We start from the raw sequence: 17,590 nt of genomic DNA on the forward strand, positions 1-17,590 counted from the left end.
TGAATCAAGTCGACTCCAGTAAGTTGTAGATCTAATGATGACTTACTGAGTTTTATAAAAATCCGTTCACCTGTTCATGACATAAATCAACACACATTATTCATTAAAACTAATGATCTGATGATGCTTGGCTCATTTCTTTAGGTGTGTTTGAAAGCCTGATAAAAACTACAATGTGAGAATATTTGAGCCAAAACCAATCTGCCTGACATTTACCACTAGATGTCAGATTTCTCTCAGTCCTGCTCTGACACTCAGGCTCCACTTCTGGATCATGATCTGAACCAGGAAAAATAAGAGCAAACATCAATCATTAGCAAATCCACCACCAGCTTTATTAACTAATCAATCACTGATGCATCATGAACTCACAGCTTTGTGTTATTGATTGACTGTGTTGTCACGAGTTAATCTCAGACGGGATTAAGTTCTGCTCTGGACACCCCCCAGAGCTGAAGTCATATTTAAAGATGGCTCCCTCCTCTGATTGAGGCTTCACTTGATTAAAGGTGGGGGGGTCACACAAAACTGACTGAGACAAGGTAAGAGGTTATCTGCATCTTTACAAACAGATTAGTGATAAAGGTCTAGAAACCAGAATAATTATTACACAGTTTGTTGCTAAATACGCATAAAATCTGTTTGGATTACACAAACATTAAAGAAGTAACGTGTTAAATGAAACAACAATGTATTTTTTACTCAAAAATATTGATTTCTTATTTTACATTTATGTTGTTTCAAAGCTTTTTATTTCTGTAGGGCAAAAACATCATACTGTATATCTACTGTTTCTTTTTAAATGTTCCTGAATAATTTTCATCCTTTTGCATAAATAAACTCCACAGGTCACTCTTTATGTTTGCCTGTGGTTTTATAGATGTAATGTTATGGTGTCTAAAAGAGCTCTGAATATACCTGAAAATAAATACTTTTTCATATATGCTGTCATGTTAATTAACTCCAAAACCTTTTTAATCGACCTTTTTGAAATCATTTAAAGTTGAAGATTGTTACACTCAAAAAGCCTAAATATTTTTTAATTGTTGCTTCCTCTTTAAAAAAAATACATTTTGTGAAACTTGTTTTCATATTTTTAAACGTTAACTCAAGTTCTTATTTTAGTGTAGAAGTGTGAATGCTGACTCAGCATTCAGTGATGCTTTCCTGTTTTTTATTGTTACATGTGTTTTTGTTTATTTGTTTGTTTTGTTTCTTTACATTTAGTTGCAGTATTTCTTCATACTTGTGCTGTTTTAGTCAAAATGTTCATCTCATTCAGGAGCTGGCATCTTTGATTTGAGTTTTTTTTTTAATTATATATTTTTTTTTAAGTGTTTTGCTTTTCAAATTATATATCCATCCATCCATCCATCCATCCATTTTCTTTACCTGTTTATTCCATTTTGGGTCACTGGGGTCGCTGGTGCCCATGTCCAACAATCACTGTGCGAGGGGCGGGGTACACCCTGGACGGGTCGCAGGTCCATCACAGGGACACATAGAGACAAACGAGACAAACAACCATTCACTCTCTCACTCACACCTAGGGACAATTTAGAGTTACCAATCAGCCTAACATGCATGTTTTTGGTCTGTGGGAGGAAACCGGAGTACCCGGAGAAAACCCACGCATGCACGGAGAGAACATGCAAACTCCACCCAGAAAGGCCCCTGGACCGGGGTTTGAACCAGGGACCTGCTCACTGAGAGGCAGCAGCTCTACCAGTTGCGCCACCGTGCGGCCCTCAAATTATATAACTTTATTTAAAATATTATCATAAAATATGGTAAGATCACTTTCATTTACCATAGTTCTCATTAAAATCAGTTTCAGCACACAGTCCTCGATTTTTGTCCTATTTTGCTAATTGCAGCTACCAGCTACTGTTCCACTACATTTTTTTAACTACACTTGCTTTTTTTGTTTGTTTTTATCTAGCATTGGTTGTGTTTAGCTACTGTTCAGCTACTTTTAGCTTTTAGCAAGTCCTTTGATTCTTTTAGCTAATATTTGGCCACTTTTGGCTGGTCTTCTCGTACTTTTATATTTTACCTATCCTTTTTACTGTTTTATCTTTTAGCTAGCCTTTGATATTTTTAGCTGGCCTTTTTCTACTTTTATATTTTAGCTAAACTTTTGCTGCATTTATTTAGCACTTTGCTAATTTTAATTTGTAGCTTTGTTATTTTAGCTTTTAGCTAGGCTTAGATACTGGTAGCTAGTCTAGCTACATTTAGCTAAATCTTGCTACTTTTAGCGTCTGCTTTTATTTTTAGCTAACATTTTGCTGCTTTTATTCTTTAGGCACTTTCAAGTTTTATTTAGCTGTTTGCAATATTTTACTTTCAGCTAGCCTTTCTTTACTTTTAACTTGTCTTTTGCTACTTTTAGTAAGCCTGAAGACTTTTAGCTATAGGATTTAGCTTCTTTTAACTTTTAACTACTGCTTTGCTTCCTTTAGCTTTAAGCTAGTGCTCAGCTTCTTCACGCTTTAGCCACTCGGGTTCAGGTAAGTCAGCTTCTCAGCGTTCACACTATGATCGCCCAGAAAACGCATTTCCTCTCGTCTGTAACTTTTTTTTAAATTTTAAATATATGGCACGCAATTTTGTGAAGCGTCACATGCTGAAGTGCCCCTGGGCAAGACACTGAACCCCTCACTGCCTCTGATGTGTGTCCCATCGGTGCATGAATGTGATAAAGCTCTGATTAGTCTTTGTATAGATCTAGTAGAGTGCTGTATGAATGGGTAAATAAGGGCACAGATTGTGTTGTAAAGAACTTTGAGTATCTTGATAAAATAGAAAGGTGCTGTATAAGTACAGTCCATTTAAATAATTTATTTTGTTTTGTTCTGATCGGCCCACAGATGTAGCTAAGGTCCGTCAGAATTATGTGTCCATCAAACCAAACTGCAACAGCTACCCTTCAGTAAAACCGGTCTGAATGTGAAACTAATTTCAAACCGGATCAACAGCCTGCGAGGAGCACCGTCCAGCAAACAGATCACCGGGTTTGAGCAGAACTTTCTGCACGTGGACCAGCAGCAGCAAGGTTGGGTTTCTTCAGCTGGGCTCTGTAGAAGCTGCTTCACTCAGACGTACAGATGAGAAGCTGCAGGAGGAGGCTGCACACGGTCCTAATGATGCACCCTCTGTAATGACTGTCATTTCAGCTGCTGTAATTACTTCCATCCTCTCTGCTTTTAAGCAACACATTAGTATTCCCTATTTCACTGAAGTCTTTAAAACGGCAAAGTGAATGACGTACAATGGGGGTGGGGGGGAAGCAGACACTTTAAAGAGAGCAAACCTTTTGAATGGAGCCCCAGCTCTTTGATTTCTTACTGATCCTGACTACCCTTTCATTTGTTGGGAGTTGAGGTGCAATCTCACCTCGAATCCAAGATAGCTGCACTTCTCAGTAACAAGGCAAGCTTTTCCTGCTCTAAACTGCTCACGTGTCGCGTAGCTCTGAGGCATGAGCTCATATACTGACTCGATGGCCTCCGCTGGCCTCGTTTTCCTGCTGCAGGTGGCTGATAAACGCGTTCGCTCTCATCTGTTACCTCCACGGACGTGTCATCCGGTGATTTTAATGACTCCACACAGCTCTCAGAGCTTCTTATGTCCTCCTGCTGCTCGAGCTCGAGACCTCTGGACACAGCGGAGTTACACTTCAGAGAATATTTGGATTTATTTATTCATATTTGTTGTTTCTTTAAAAGAAAATCAGATTCTGTGTGTGTTTAAATGGATTCAAATACACAGATGGTAAATTTACATATTTTGTAATATGAAAAACCTGAAACATAATAAAAAAAAGAGAAATTTCCACATAGATTTATATAAAAAGTGTTAAAATAACAAATTTTACTAACATTTATTTTTAATTTCTTATAAAACTGATAAATTACATTTTTATTTTATGTAGGTTTCTAAAATTTGGAATGGAATGAAAGTACCATTCTTATAAGGAATATCGGTACTTGTCAGTCAAGCAAAGAAGTTGCCCTCACAGTATAGGTTAGGGATGACTCTCAGCTACTGCCACAACACGTTTTAGCTCTGTATCTGTAAAACTGACAAGAGTTGGAGCTGTTAATGTGGCGGCCATCTTGAATCGAGTTGTTCAGTTGTAGATGTGCAGCTTGTGTTTCTGAGAGTTTTAAAATGTGTCCTCCAGTTCCTGAGACATTTTGTCTGCACATAAAAACACACCAGCACTCAGGATGTTACATGATTGCCCACCACCATATAAAAATTGGTAATTTGCAAATTACATTATATTGATATAATGTAGTTATTTTTCACCAAAGTTCATGCTCAATGATCCAGGTAAAAAAAATACAACAAAGTTCAGTCAGGCCATCTGGATGGTTTTGTTTTTGTTGAAACATTTCATCCTTCATCCAAAGGACTTCATCAGTTCGAGGAGCCACAAACAAACTCAGTCCTACAAGCAGCACACTCACAATGTAGACCAACCAGTTTGCTGGTGATAAGATGGTTTCTGGGTCCCATCCTTTACCCCGTTGACTCCTCTGAGACAGCCATGGCCAAAGTGGCTCAAAACAAAGGTCATGCTCAATAATCTAGATAAAAAAAAATCCAACAAAGTTCAGTCAGCTGATGTTAGCTGCCACCGAGGATTCGACAGGGTAGGGGGCGGGCCCCAGAAACCATCTTATCACCATCAAACTGGTTGGTCTATAATGTAAGTGTGCTGCTTGTAGGACCGAGTTTGTTTGTGGCTCCTCGGACTGATGAAGTCCTTATGATGAAGGACAAAACGTCTCAACAAAAATTAAACCGTCCAGAGGACCTGATTGAACTTTGTTGAATAGTTAATTTTCCTTTTTTATTTTTTGCGCCTTAACTCCAAGAATTTGAGGCCTCTGTTTTAAAACTGTAGCTTGTGTGTTGTTTTGACCCAAGGGCAGCAGCAGGGTTGAATATTTAATCTTTTCCTTCTGTTTTAGAGCACACAGAGACAATGTTGACGCCCGTCTCTGTTTTCAGGGTTGAAGATGCACGCTGCTCAGACTCCCTCACCGCCTACTGTCCTTCAGGAAGAGGACAGAGAGTCTGGCATCGGATCCACCCTTGACCTCTTGAGCAGCTCGGAGGGCTACAGCTATCACACCAACCGCCACTCCACCCCCCCTTGGAAAAAAGAGGCAGGCGGCGCCCCCAGAGAACAAGGTACGAGGCAGAATCAGGCTTTCATCTCTCTATGTGGCAGCCGGTTTGATTTCCCTGAAAAGGAAAAGTGACAATAGCAGAAGCTGCATGCGTATTAGAAAAAGAACCTGCTCAAAGGAGACACGATGCCACCGCAGAGGATCATGTGGTCCCGCTGATCCTCCGCGGTGTTTGGCTGCATGGGTAATGCAGTATCAGAGGGCTTTGTTCTCCGCATGTGAGAGCTAAACGAGGACATCTTTCATCTCCAGAAAGCAGAAATCACAGAATAAACAAAAAAAGAACCCAGCACCTTAAAACAGACCAAATTTTTATGTTTTGTGTGAAAATAGGCCAAAGTTGTTTTATTTCTTTAAATCCAGTTCATTTTCCTGGTGTTTGTTTCCAACAGAAGGCTCTCCTCAGGCTTCAGCGGAGGGCCTAGAGAAGCTCAAGCAGCTCGTCGTCAGTCTATCAAAGATCCCTCTTCTTTTCCTCCTCCTCTTCCTCTTCATTTGCTCCTTGGACACTCTGAGCTCTGCCTTCCAGTTAGCGGGGGGTAAGTAACACCCCCACTGGCTCCTCAGCAGGTCGACGCTGACTCGTTTAGTTGATGCTTCGCAATAAAAAAGGAAAGTCAGTGAGGAACTGTTTACTGTCCTTTTGCGTCTGAAAGTAAACAGTCAGCTTGTTTTCTGTATTCTGATCATCTCTGAAGCTGTTTACCTCATGCGCGTGCACATGTTTGTGCATATCTGACCAGGGAAAGTAGCAGGAGACATCTTCCAGGACAACGCGGTGCTGTCCAACCCGGTGGCAGGCCTGGTGGTGGGGATCCTGGTGACTGTGCTGGTCCAGAGCTCCTCAACCTCCACCTCCATCATCGTCAGTCTGGTGGCCTCAGGATGTGAGTAGGTGCAAAAATACCTCCCTCATAAATATGTATGCACCAGCATATGAGGTTTGGATTAAAGTCTAAACAAGATTTCAAAATTATATATTGTATCCTAAAATTGATGTTTTCTGTGTTTACAGCATCACATGCCTCTCTGCAGGCTATTGTTATGTATGCATGGATATTTTAATAAACACAAATAAAAACAGAGAACATAAATCTCCCATGATGCATTGTTGACAAATCCAAAGGTTTAGGGTTAGAAAGTGTAAAGCTTTTGGAGTGGTTGTGAACAATTAATATATTACCTGCTGTAGATATCTTTATCAGTCTCAGTCGGGGAAATAGTTTATTTCTGACCGCGCTGACAAACTTTAGCTATAGCAGTCCATCAGTTTAACACATCTCCAGATTATGCAAATTCTGTTTTATGAACCTTTACTTCACCGTCAATCACCAGCAACATTTTTGTGGCTATTTATTAACAAAAAGGATGAAAAAAGGATAAGTGATGCAGAATGGACAGACAAAAGAGTAACAGAGTACGGGAATCTGCAGAAGTTGAGGTGGAAGTAAAACGCTAAACGAAGTATATATGCACACGCGACTCTTGATTTGTGCAGATTTGGACCCACAATTGATGGTCCCTGGAAGCTCTTGTGATCGGTGCATGCACACATCCCAGAGCCAGTGACGTAAACTTGCTCAATTATGCAGAACAGGAGCCGGAGCAAAAGGTCTTAAGATCCAGAAGTTTCAATAAAACATTCTTAATTGTAATAATCATAATACATTTTGGTTCACACAAGTATAACATGTTTTGAGCAGTCACCTATAACATGACACAATGAACTTGATACTGAAAACATACCAGCTGTTCAGTTACATAATATCATTTTTCATCCACACCACTCTATCCCATGACTTCAGTTTAAGCTTCAGCTGCAGATTTTTACAAATTTTACTAATATTAAATGTGAAAACGACATATTTTCACATGTAAAAACGTTAAATTAACATATGCATTAACAGGCATATATGAAATCAACATGTGAAATGTGAGATTCCATGTTTTGTGCATGGACAATGTTGGTTTAGAACATTTTTAAGATGTTCATGTGACAGAAGTCAAACGTGTTGCACACGCCAAATGTGATGATAAATCTGGAAACTGAAACTCTGGCACAACAATTTCCTGCCAGATCAATAAAGTTCTATCTTATTTTATATTAAATCACATCACATGGACAATCTCATGTTAAGCTAGAGAAATTGCATTTCCTGCAAAAATGCAGTGGGAATGCATGTAGCTAGATGATTTTTGCTGAAAGCTGCTGAAGAATCTGAAATCAGACTGAAAAGTTTTCATCGCTGAATTGTTAATGCGAGCTGAGTTTGAGCAGCTGAAATTTGCTGAAAGCAGGAAAACAAAAGCAGAAAACAAGATAAATGTCAGAAATGAGTAAAAAAAATGTTGAATAGAGCAAAATAAGTAGAAGAAGCTGAAGTAAGCTGAGAGAGGCTTAATACATTCCAAAAATGCTAAATTTAGCAACAACAACAAAATAGCTAAAATGCTAACAAAGCTGAGACTAGCTGAAAGTTGACATTCTTAAAAAAAAAGCACAAAATAATGAAATTGGTAAAAAAGAAAAAAAGACTCAAGTTAGCAGAAATTTACAAGAAAAGGAGAGAAAAAATAAAAAACAGCTGGATTTAGCAGGAAAAAAGGTGAAATGAGCTGACAAAAAGAAAAAAAAGTGAAATGAGCAGAAAGAAGCTAAAGTAGCTGAAGGAAGCTGAATTTACCCCAAAGAAGCTGAAAAAGCTGAACTGAGCAGTAAAAGGTTTTAAACGGCACAGAGATTGAAGGATGTGAGAAGAGCAGCTCCACTCATTTTCAAGGAGAAAAAACATGGCCGAAAAAGCTAAATGTTTCAAAAAGTGACAACTGCACATCAATCAAAAGTCATAGCAGGATCGTCCTGAATGAGCTGAAAGTTTTGATACATGAATTGTTGAAACAGCAGTAAAATTGTAGAACAAATTACGTGCCGAAAAATGGATGTCAGTAGTGTGAATGTTTATAAATCATTCATGAGAGTGACAGCCATGTTTTGTGGAAACATTTCATGTCATCAATTTATTTTTTCACATGCAAAAAACATGTTAAATACATGTGTTTGTTTTTTTATAGGAGCGCTGTTGTTGTTTTATACGTGTATTATAGTGATGTCCTGATACCAGTACTGGTATCTGTATCGATTCTAGTGTCTGTGTCAGGTCCAATACCAGCCTCAAATACTCACATCTGTACTTGTAAAATTACCCCAGTACTGTACTTGTAACATACAGATACCTCTTTCATGCTTGGTGACGTAATTTCGTCTTTCACTATGCAAGTAGGTACAAGAAAAGTCCATAGTTTGAAGATATTTTAAGATAAACAGATGTGATGTTTAAACAGCAGACTGTTGTGTTCATAAACTAAATGTGTGTTTAAAGTCATTGTGTCGTGTTTTGGTAGTAACTTATTAACTACTCTGTATCGGTACTCTGTATTGGCAGGTACCCAAACTGAAGCATGTGTACTCTGTCTGGAAAACACTAACATCAGGACACCCCTTGTATATTATTAATAGCAGCAGGTCGTGTTCATGTGACTCAGAATTTATTCCAGTTAACACAAATGTAGATAACTTTTTCTTCTTCTTTGTGACTGCCCTGAAGCAGTCGTTTAAAAATCAAAACGCACCGGTGAAAAAGCTGTCAAAGCCACACAAGAATGATTGTAATCTTGTATTAGGCTGGAGTTTGAGAGCGGTAATTAAATCCCATTATATCACCCAGTGTGCCATCTCTCTTCATCTCCTGCAGTCCAGTTTATCTCACCTCTTGGGAAATTCATATCAGTTCAGCTCTTTCACACGGAGCCAGTAAAGTAAATGAGATCAGCGTGCAGGAGCGATCTCTCTGCTTCAAAAGCCTTTTTTATCAGAGAGCAAAGAGGAAGATTGCTGCTAATTATCCAATCGAGAGGAAGGTGAGGACGTTTGTCTTCATAACATGTCCTTCTTACTGTCATTAAAGACGCACTCAGCATTAACCTGGAAATCACAATCACCTCTCAGCTCCATCAAAACTCATGTTGCATTCAAAATGTGGTCTGACGCATAAAAATTGTGTGTGGGGTTAAAAAAAATGAACTCAGACATTTATCCAGCCTCTACTTTTTTTTATTTATTTGAATGGCAGCTGAGAAAATGACCTCGTTCTGTTTGGTTTCACCCCGCAGTGCTTGAAGTAAAGTCGGCTGTTCCGGTAATCATGGGGTCCAACATTGGGACTTCTGTCACAAACACCATAGTGGCCATGATGCAGGCGGCAGAGAGAAACGACTTTCAGCGGTGAGTGAGCAAATGTGGCAAAGTGTGTCGGGAGCAGAGAAGCAGGGAGGGAGAAGCTGAAATGCACAAGTGATGAATATAAAACATAAAAGATGGAAGGAAGTGAACGCCAAGAAGGCTGATTTAAAAAGAAAACAAAAAAACCTGGCAGCTGCCTGTAAGGCTTTCTTTCTGTAATTTCTCACAAAAAAAAAGCAACAATGATGGCATGAATCCCAGTTAATTCCTTACCAGCAACTATCTGGCCTGGAAAGATAATGTTCTGGACAGATGGCGTGTTTTATCTATTCGTGGTAAAATAATCATTCATCTATCTTTTATAATATGCACATGCTGAATCAAACCACAACTGCTCATTACATCACACTTGTAAAAAAAAAAAAAAAAACGAGCTCAGAAAATCAGAATAAAGAGCAATCCGTCAAAGTAGACGATGATGATCCGGACCGACCTCGGTGAGCACAGTTAATTATTGTGACCAACCGCAGGGCCTTTGCTGGAGCAACGATCCACGACTGCTTCAACTGGCTGTCCGTCCTGGTTCTGTTGCCTCTGGAGGTGGTGAGCGGGATAATGACCCGGCTGTCCCTCCTGATGGTCTCCATATTAAGTCTACAACCCGGGGAGGAAGCACCTGAGCTACTAAAGGTCATCACCGAGCCGCTCACACAGCTCATCATACAGGTACCGCCATCAACGTTTCTGTTTCCTGTTTGATAATTCACTCAACTATCCAGCTCCAGCTCACTTCTCTGGGTGACTCTTTCCAACAAGCTACAATCCCAACTCCAAAAAAGTTGGAACATTGCATAAAATGTAAATAAAATAAAATGAAACAAATGCAAATAGTTTAAAATCTCATAAACCCATATTTATTCACAATGGAACATAGGAGTTATGTCAAATATTTAAACTGTACAATTAAAACATAAGGTAATTTTACATTTCATGGCAGGTACACAAGATAAGAGGGGGACAACAAAATGCTATAAAAAGAGGCGATACAAAGAAACAGCTGGAGGAGAATTTTTAACCTAAGTGGGTTAATTGGCAACAGGTCAGTAAGAGGACTGGGTGAGAAAAGAGCAGTTTATTGAGGCTGAAAATATCAGAAGTAAAAATGGGCAGGGGTGGAACGAGTTCAAAGTAATGTTCCTCAATGGAAAGTTAGAAGAAAACTAATTTGAATATGCCAACATCTACAGTTTATTTAATCAAAAAAACTTTTCAAGAGCAAAGACCAACCAAAAAGTCAATATTAGATACCTGTCATTTTTCTGTCCCTCAGGCAACGCTGCTTTAAAACCAAGTCAAATTATTTTGTAGACATTGCTTCATGGGCTCAGGAACATTTCCACAAATCATAGTCTCTAAACAGAGATTATTGTGCCATCCACAAATGCTGGTAAAAGCTCTATCATGCAAATATAAAACTATATAGGGACACATCACTGTCGTCTTTGGGTCAAATCTTATTAAAATTGACTGAAGCAAAGTGGAAATCTGTTCTATGTTCAGAAACAAACTTTGATATTTGTTTTGGGAAACTAGGGACACCATGTCATTTGTACGACAGAAGGGGTCATCCAGTCTGTTATTAGCACTCAGTTAAAAAACCTGCCTCACTGATGGTATGGAGATGCATTATTCCCTCTGGTATGGGTAACTTACACATCTGAAAAGGCACCAGTTGCACAAAAGTATTTACACAGCAACATATGCTGCACAGCATCTTTTTCAGGGAAGACCTTGCATATTAGAGCTGCTGCCTCTCAGCGAGCTGGTCGCCTCGGTTCAAATCTGAGCCAGGGGGTCTTTCCGGGTGGAGTTTACATGTTCTATCCATGCAAGCGTGGGCTTTCCTCGGGTACTCTGGTTTTTTCAAAAAGGAAGAAGCGGGTGAAGATGATGAATGGATAGATGGATGGACCTTGCATATTCAGCCAGACAATACCAAACATATTTTACAGTGGAGAATATGGACCTGTTCCATCTTTTTGGAGATTAGTTGCCTCCATAAAATAAAAATAAAATGGAAAAAAATATATAAAATCGGTACAGTTTCTCAGTTTACTATGTTGTACAGTAAATGAAACAGGTCTGTGAAATTCATTGCATTCTGGTTACATTTTTCAAAACGTCCCACCTTTTTAAAGAATTGCCATTTTACTCCATGTATTTTCTGAAAATACATCTCCTTTCCCTCCATCAGCTGGACAAATGTGTGATCACAGAGATCGCTCTGGGAAATGAGGCCATGAGGAACAGGAGCCTGGTGAAGGAATGGTGCCGGGCTGACACAGTTTTGGTAATTTCTGCCTCCTCTACATACAGACACAATCTGACACCCTGATGACACTCACTACTTTTTTCTTTATTTCTTTTTAGTCTTTTGGCAACAGTAGCAGTGAAACGAAGTGTGGCCTCAGTCATAATCTGTCTGGGACTTCGTGGGTCAAGTGTGAGTTTTTATAGACTGCTGTCAAAGGGCAAAGGGATAATGGTTTTTCTTGTGTCGGTTAAAATATTTAATGAACCACAGGACAAATTAGAATGAAACTTATAAGACATACATGCACATCTACAACTGATTAATCTTGGGAGCTAGCTCAGCTCAGGATAGTTGCTACATCCAAGTGACATTATAAAACACTTAAAGGGCTATAATTCAGTCAGTTTTTCAGATATTGTGCCAAAGTTTGGCGTAGTTGTAGCTAAGTGGGATTCACAACACGTACTGTAAGTGCTAGTCATTGTGTGAGATTATGGATAAAAAAAAAACCTTTATTTTAGAAAATGTCTTGTTTGTGTTTGACTGGGCTCCGTCTCTCTTTAGGCAGACATCTGTTTGCATCGACAGAGCTGTCAGATCTCACCGTGGGCCTGATTCTCCTGGCAGTGTCGCTGGTTGTCCTCTGCACATGCCTGCTGCTTCTGGTCAAACTCCTCAACTCTCTTCTCAAAGGCCAAATGGCAAAGATCATCTACAAAGTCATCAACACAGGTGGGTGCCACAAATAGGTGGTTTTTACTGTAAAAAAAATGTCCTTTTAATTACAATTATGTTTATGATGATTGGAGATGATTGTGGACTTCAGAAGGAACAAAAACACCTACACCCCCCTGAACATAAGAGGATCTGTGGTGGAAGTGGTCTCCAGCTACAAGTACTTGGGTGTACACATGAATGACAACCTCAGCTGGAGCAACAACACCACCAGCCTGATCAAGAAAGCTCATCAGAGACTCTACTTCCTCAGACGGCTGAGGCGAGCTGGTCTGGGAAGCTCAGTCCTCACCTCCTTCTACAGGTGTGCAGTGGAGAGCATCCTGTGCTCGAGCATCAATGTGTGGCATGGAGGCTGCACAGCTGCAGAAAGAAAAGCTTTGCAGAGAGTGGTGAAGGCTGCACAGAAATCTGTTGGAGTCAGTCTCCCCACCATCACAGACATCTACACCTCCAGATGCAGGAAGAGGGCCACCTGCATCATGAAGGACCCCACCCACCCAGCACACACACTTTTTGCCCCACTCCCCTCAGGAAGGAGGTTAAGGAGCATTAAGTGTAGAACCACTAGACTGAGGAACAGCTTCTACCCTGAGGCTGTTAGACTCATGAATCTCTAACTAGAATAATCACTGTGAAAAACCATATCATGTTGCTGCTGATCTGTTTCATGTTGCTGCTGATCTGTTTCAATGTTGATGTGTTCATGCGTGCACATCTGCTCACAGACTCATGTTCATGTTTGTGCTGATGTTCAATGTTTTATGTTATGAGTGCTTAGTGTATATTTAGTTGATGGTTTTTTTCTTAGTTCATATCTTAGATGTTATTACTGTTTTTCTTAGACATTTTATTGTTGGATGTAACTGGGACCCTGTGTACATAATTTCGCTCCACCACATGTACCACATGAGGTGCGAATGACAATAAAGAAACTCTGACTCTGACTCTGACTCTAAACAACTCAAAAGAAGCAGAATTTAACTTTCTCGGGTAGTAGAACAACAAATTTTCCAGTTTATTGAAACCATGCTAATCAACCCAGCATATAGGCAGATATGAGTGATAACTTGGTTCCTTGTTGCTCTTCTCAACAGATTTACCGTATCCATTTGGGTGGCTGGCGGGATATGTTGCCATGTTTGTGGGTGCAGGGGTAACATTTGTGGTCCAGAGTAGTTCTGTCTTTACTTCAGCCATAACTCCCCTGGTTGGTGAGTAAATGTTTTTACTTCCATATTAGCACTACACCTTGTAAACAATATATATTTATGAGGTAATTGAAACATATTGTGCTTTGGATGTACCGGTTCATAGTGGCAAGTCCTTACTTCTGGTCTTTATACTATGTGTTATACTTTAGTCTGTGACCACATTGTAACATTATAAAATTAGAGGCAATAAAAAAAAATCTTCTTTGGGCTTTTCCATTATCGGGGGTTGTCGCAGCAGGTCCTCGTCCTCCATCTCACTCTGTCCTCTGCATCCTCTGTCCTCATTCCAACTACCTACATGTCCTCTCTAACTGCATCCATATAGCTCCTCTGTCTTTTTACAGGCAGCTGCATTTCTAACATCCTTCTACCAGTATACCCACTGTCCCTCCTCTGGACATGTCCAAACCATCTCAGTCTGACCTCATACTTTATCTCCCAGTTGTTCAACCTGTGCTGTACCATCCTTACCAGACAAATCACTGTAAGGACACTTTAGTTGGACATTTGAAACTTTATCTATGCTACTGCTTATCCATGCTGCTGATTTCTTACCCATAAGTTGCTTTATTCATTCCCATCTACTCACAACTGACTCATGTTCAGGTTGCTGTTTACTACACCTTATTTATTTTATTATTGTTAATGTTTATCTGAGATCCTTGTATCATGTTTATTTTTATTTATACTTTGTATATGTTGCTTTTTTTGAGTGTAACTGAGACCTTGAGAACACAATGTACCTCGTGTGATGCGAATGACAACAAAGTCTCTTTGAAACTTGAACCTTGTCACTCCTAAGGTGAACCTGGACATCTTAATTTCTACATCTTCTAGTTCTTTCTCCTGTATGTTTGTCAGGGCCACTGTCTCCAGACCATACAACATAGCTGGTCTCCTCACTTGATGCAATCCCACCTCCACCTTGAAGCTATCCATCACTCCTACAGTATATCTCACCACTGTCCTGCTGTCCTCATACATGTCCTGTACCCTTCTTTGCCACTCCAGATTTCCTCATGCAATACCACACCTCATCCCTTGGCACTCTGTCATATGCTTTTTCTAAATCCACAAAGATACAATGGAGGTCTTACTGACCCTCTCTGTACTTCTCCATCAGCATTCTCAAAGCAAAGATGACATCTGTGGTGCTCTTTCTTGGCATGAAACCATACTGCTGCTCACAAATAGTCATCTCTCGTCTAAGTCTAGCTTCCACAACTCTCTCCCAGATCTTCATTGTGTGACTCATCAGCTTAATTCCCCTGTAGTTTCTATAACTCGGTACATCACCCTTGTTCTTAAAAATGGGCACCAGCACACTTCTTCTCCATTCCTCAGGCATTTTCTCACCTTCAAATATACCATTGAATATTTGAGTCAAAAACCTCACTGCCATCTCTCCAAGAGATTTCCAAACCTCCATTGGTATGTCATCAGGTTTTACTACCTTCCCCTTCTTCATTCTTTTCAGAGCTTTCCGGACTTCACCCTCATTAATCTTTCCCACTTCCTGGTCCACAGTTTCTATGACCTCTACTCTTCTTTTTTCATTCTCTTTATTCATTAACTCCTCAAAGTACCCCTGCCATCTTCCTGTCACACTCTCCCCACTTGATAGAACATTACCATTCCTATCGTTAACAAGCCTAACCTGCTGCACATCCTTTCCAGCCTCTGATCCCACTGTCTTGCCAATTGGTACAAGTCCTTCTTGCCCTCTATAGTGTCCAGCCTCCATACAACTCATCACATTCATTCAACCTTTATTTAGACCAGTTAATCCCATTGAGCCTCAAGGATTAATTTACAAGAGAGACCTGTATGCCTTCTGCTTTGCCTTTGCCACCTCCCTCTTTGCTCCACATTGCATCTCCTTATATTCTTGTCTATGCACTTCAGTCCTCTCACTGTCATATTTCTTCTTGGCTAACCTCTTTCATTGAATAGCTTCCTGCTCTTCACTATTCTACCACCAGGTTTCTTTATCATCTTTTATCTGTCCAGATGACTCACCAAGTACTTTCCGACCTGTCTCTTTAATTACTAGTAGTCCAGTCCAGAGCCTTTAACAGCTCCTCTCTAAACTCCTCCACCAAAGTCCATGCTCAATAATCCAGGTATAAAATCCAAACATTTTTTGGATGACTCCTCACAACATTCTTCCTTACTCAGCTTTAGTCTTCTTCTCTGATTTTACTCATTTTCTCTTCTTCACAACAACAGTCATTCTACACACAACCATCTGATGCTGTCTGGTCACGCTATTTCATTTGTTGCTTTCCAGAAAATGGACTAAAACGTAAATTTTCCTGTTGATTCATTTGTTATCCAGCCTGAAACACATGAGGACATAAGCCTGCATAAATTTACTGATTGTCTTTTGAAGTTTGTGAGATCATGTTGCATAAACTGTTGGCTAAAGACACCATATAAAATCAGTGATGCCTGTAACGCTGTGATAAATGTGAGATCCGTATAATATTTATTTTCAAACTGGGCTAATTAACCAGGACGAAAATGGAAAATAAACATACCCTTTGCATAAAAAAGGTTGTTTATCAGTGTGCTACTGTGGAATGAAAGCAAACCAGCAAAAAAAAAAAAGACATTTTATGCAGCATGTTTCTCTCATCTCCAACAGGAATTGGTGTCATCAGTCTGGAGCGGGCCTATCCTCTTACTCTTGGCTCCAACATTGGGACCACAGCCACAGCCCTGCTGGCAGCTCTGGCCAGTCCTGGGAACAAACTAGCAGCCTCTGTACAAGTAGGCTAACATTTTATTAGATCTTTGATTGCTTTTTATAAACTGGATTTAACTAAAGGGCCTTCAGCACTATGTTCTGACACTGTTTATCTTCTTTTGGCACGTAGCTTGCTTTGTGTCATCTCATCTTCAATGTCTTTGGCATCCTGCTGTGGTATCCTCTTCCATTCATGCGTCTGCCAATAAGGATGGCTAGTGTCCTGGGTGAGCGCACGGCCAAATACCGCTGGTTTGCTGTGCTCTACCTCCTGCTCTGTTTTCTACTCCTTCCATCGCTGGTTCTGGGCCTCTCTCTGGCCGGCTGGCAGGTGATGGCTGGTGTAGGTGCCCCTTTTTTGGGTGTTTCTGTCTTCATTGTCATGGTGAATGTGATGCAAGCTCACAGTCCCCGTCATCTGCCTACCAAGCTGCGAACCTGGGACTTCCTGCCCAAGTGGATGCACTCTCTCAAACCGCTCGACCGTTTAATCACCAAAGCGACCGTCTGCTGCAGCTTCACTTGTGAAGAGGTTCGGGAGGAAGGAGAAGGAGAAGAGAAGCCCATCTCTACACAGACGTCTGTTCACGTGCAGGACGAGTTGGGAGGTTTTCAAAAGAAGGAACATTTGGCTTATAGCAACCCAGTCCTGGACTGCCTGGAAGAAATCAGACCAGGTGTGCCAGTTTTTAGACTGAAAGGATTAGAGAGGTGCAACAGCACTCCACTGTAGTTGGACTGAAAGTTGTTTTTTTTTATGTTGTATGCACTTTACTTACATTGTTCAAAGGCTACAAGTCAGATATGATTTGGGTTTTATATTTTAAAAGTTTTGTTAAAGAAACAAATCCCCAAATTTATGCTAAAAGCACATAGTCAATATGAAATTTTAGGCAAAGCCTAATGCTCTTTAGAGCTGCCATATAACCACTCCAAATCTAAACTGCCAGCTCCTAACTCTAGACGAGATGGCAGTCTTTCTTCTAGCTAAGACTTTCCAACCATAGCTCCTGGACCTCCTTTTAAAGCATTATGCAGCTCAAAATACTATATGTGTTTAGAATGACGATCAGCTACTAACACGCACAATTTTAGCTCAATATCTGCTAAATGAACTGAGCTGTAGTCACT

General features: G+C 40.2%; 1 protein-coding gene across 1 annotated transcript; it reads left to right on the forward strand.

Annotated features, from left to right (window-relative positions):
• Window positions 1-489: 489 nt before the first annotated feature.
• slc34a1b (solute carrier family 34 member 1b) lies at window positions 490-17,192 on the forward strand. The gene is made up of 12 exons (XM_037675872.1): window positions 490-542; window positions 5,026-5,208; window positions 5,600-5,746; window positions 5,951-6,094; window positions 9,378-9,489; window positions 9,978-10,173; window positions 11,702-11,797; window positions 11,878-11,950; window positions 12,326-12,493; window positions 13,594-13,710; window positions 16,358-16,482; window positions 16,590-17,192. The coding sequence occupies exons 2-12, from the start codon at window positions 5,034-5,036 to the stop codon at window positions 17,190-17,192; spliced, it is 1,956 nt and encodes a 651-aa protein (XP_037531800.1). The 5' UTR covers window positions 490-542; window positions 5,026-5,033.
• The last annotated feature ends 398 nt before the right edge of the window (window positions 17,193-17,590 follow it).

The sequence above is a fragment of the Nematolebias whitei genome, chromosome 4 (assembly GCF_014905685.2).
Source record: "Nematolebias whitei isolate Nwh7 chromosome 4, NemWhi1, whole genome shotgun sequence".
NCBI classification, from domain to species: domain Eukaryota; kingdom Metazoa; phylum Chordata; class Actinopteri; order Cyprinodontiformes; family Rivulidae; genus Nematolebias; species Nematolebias whitei.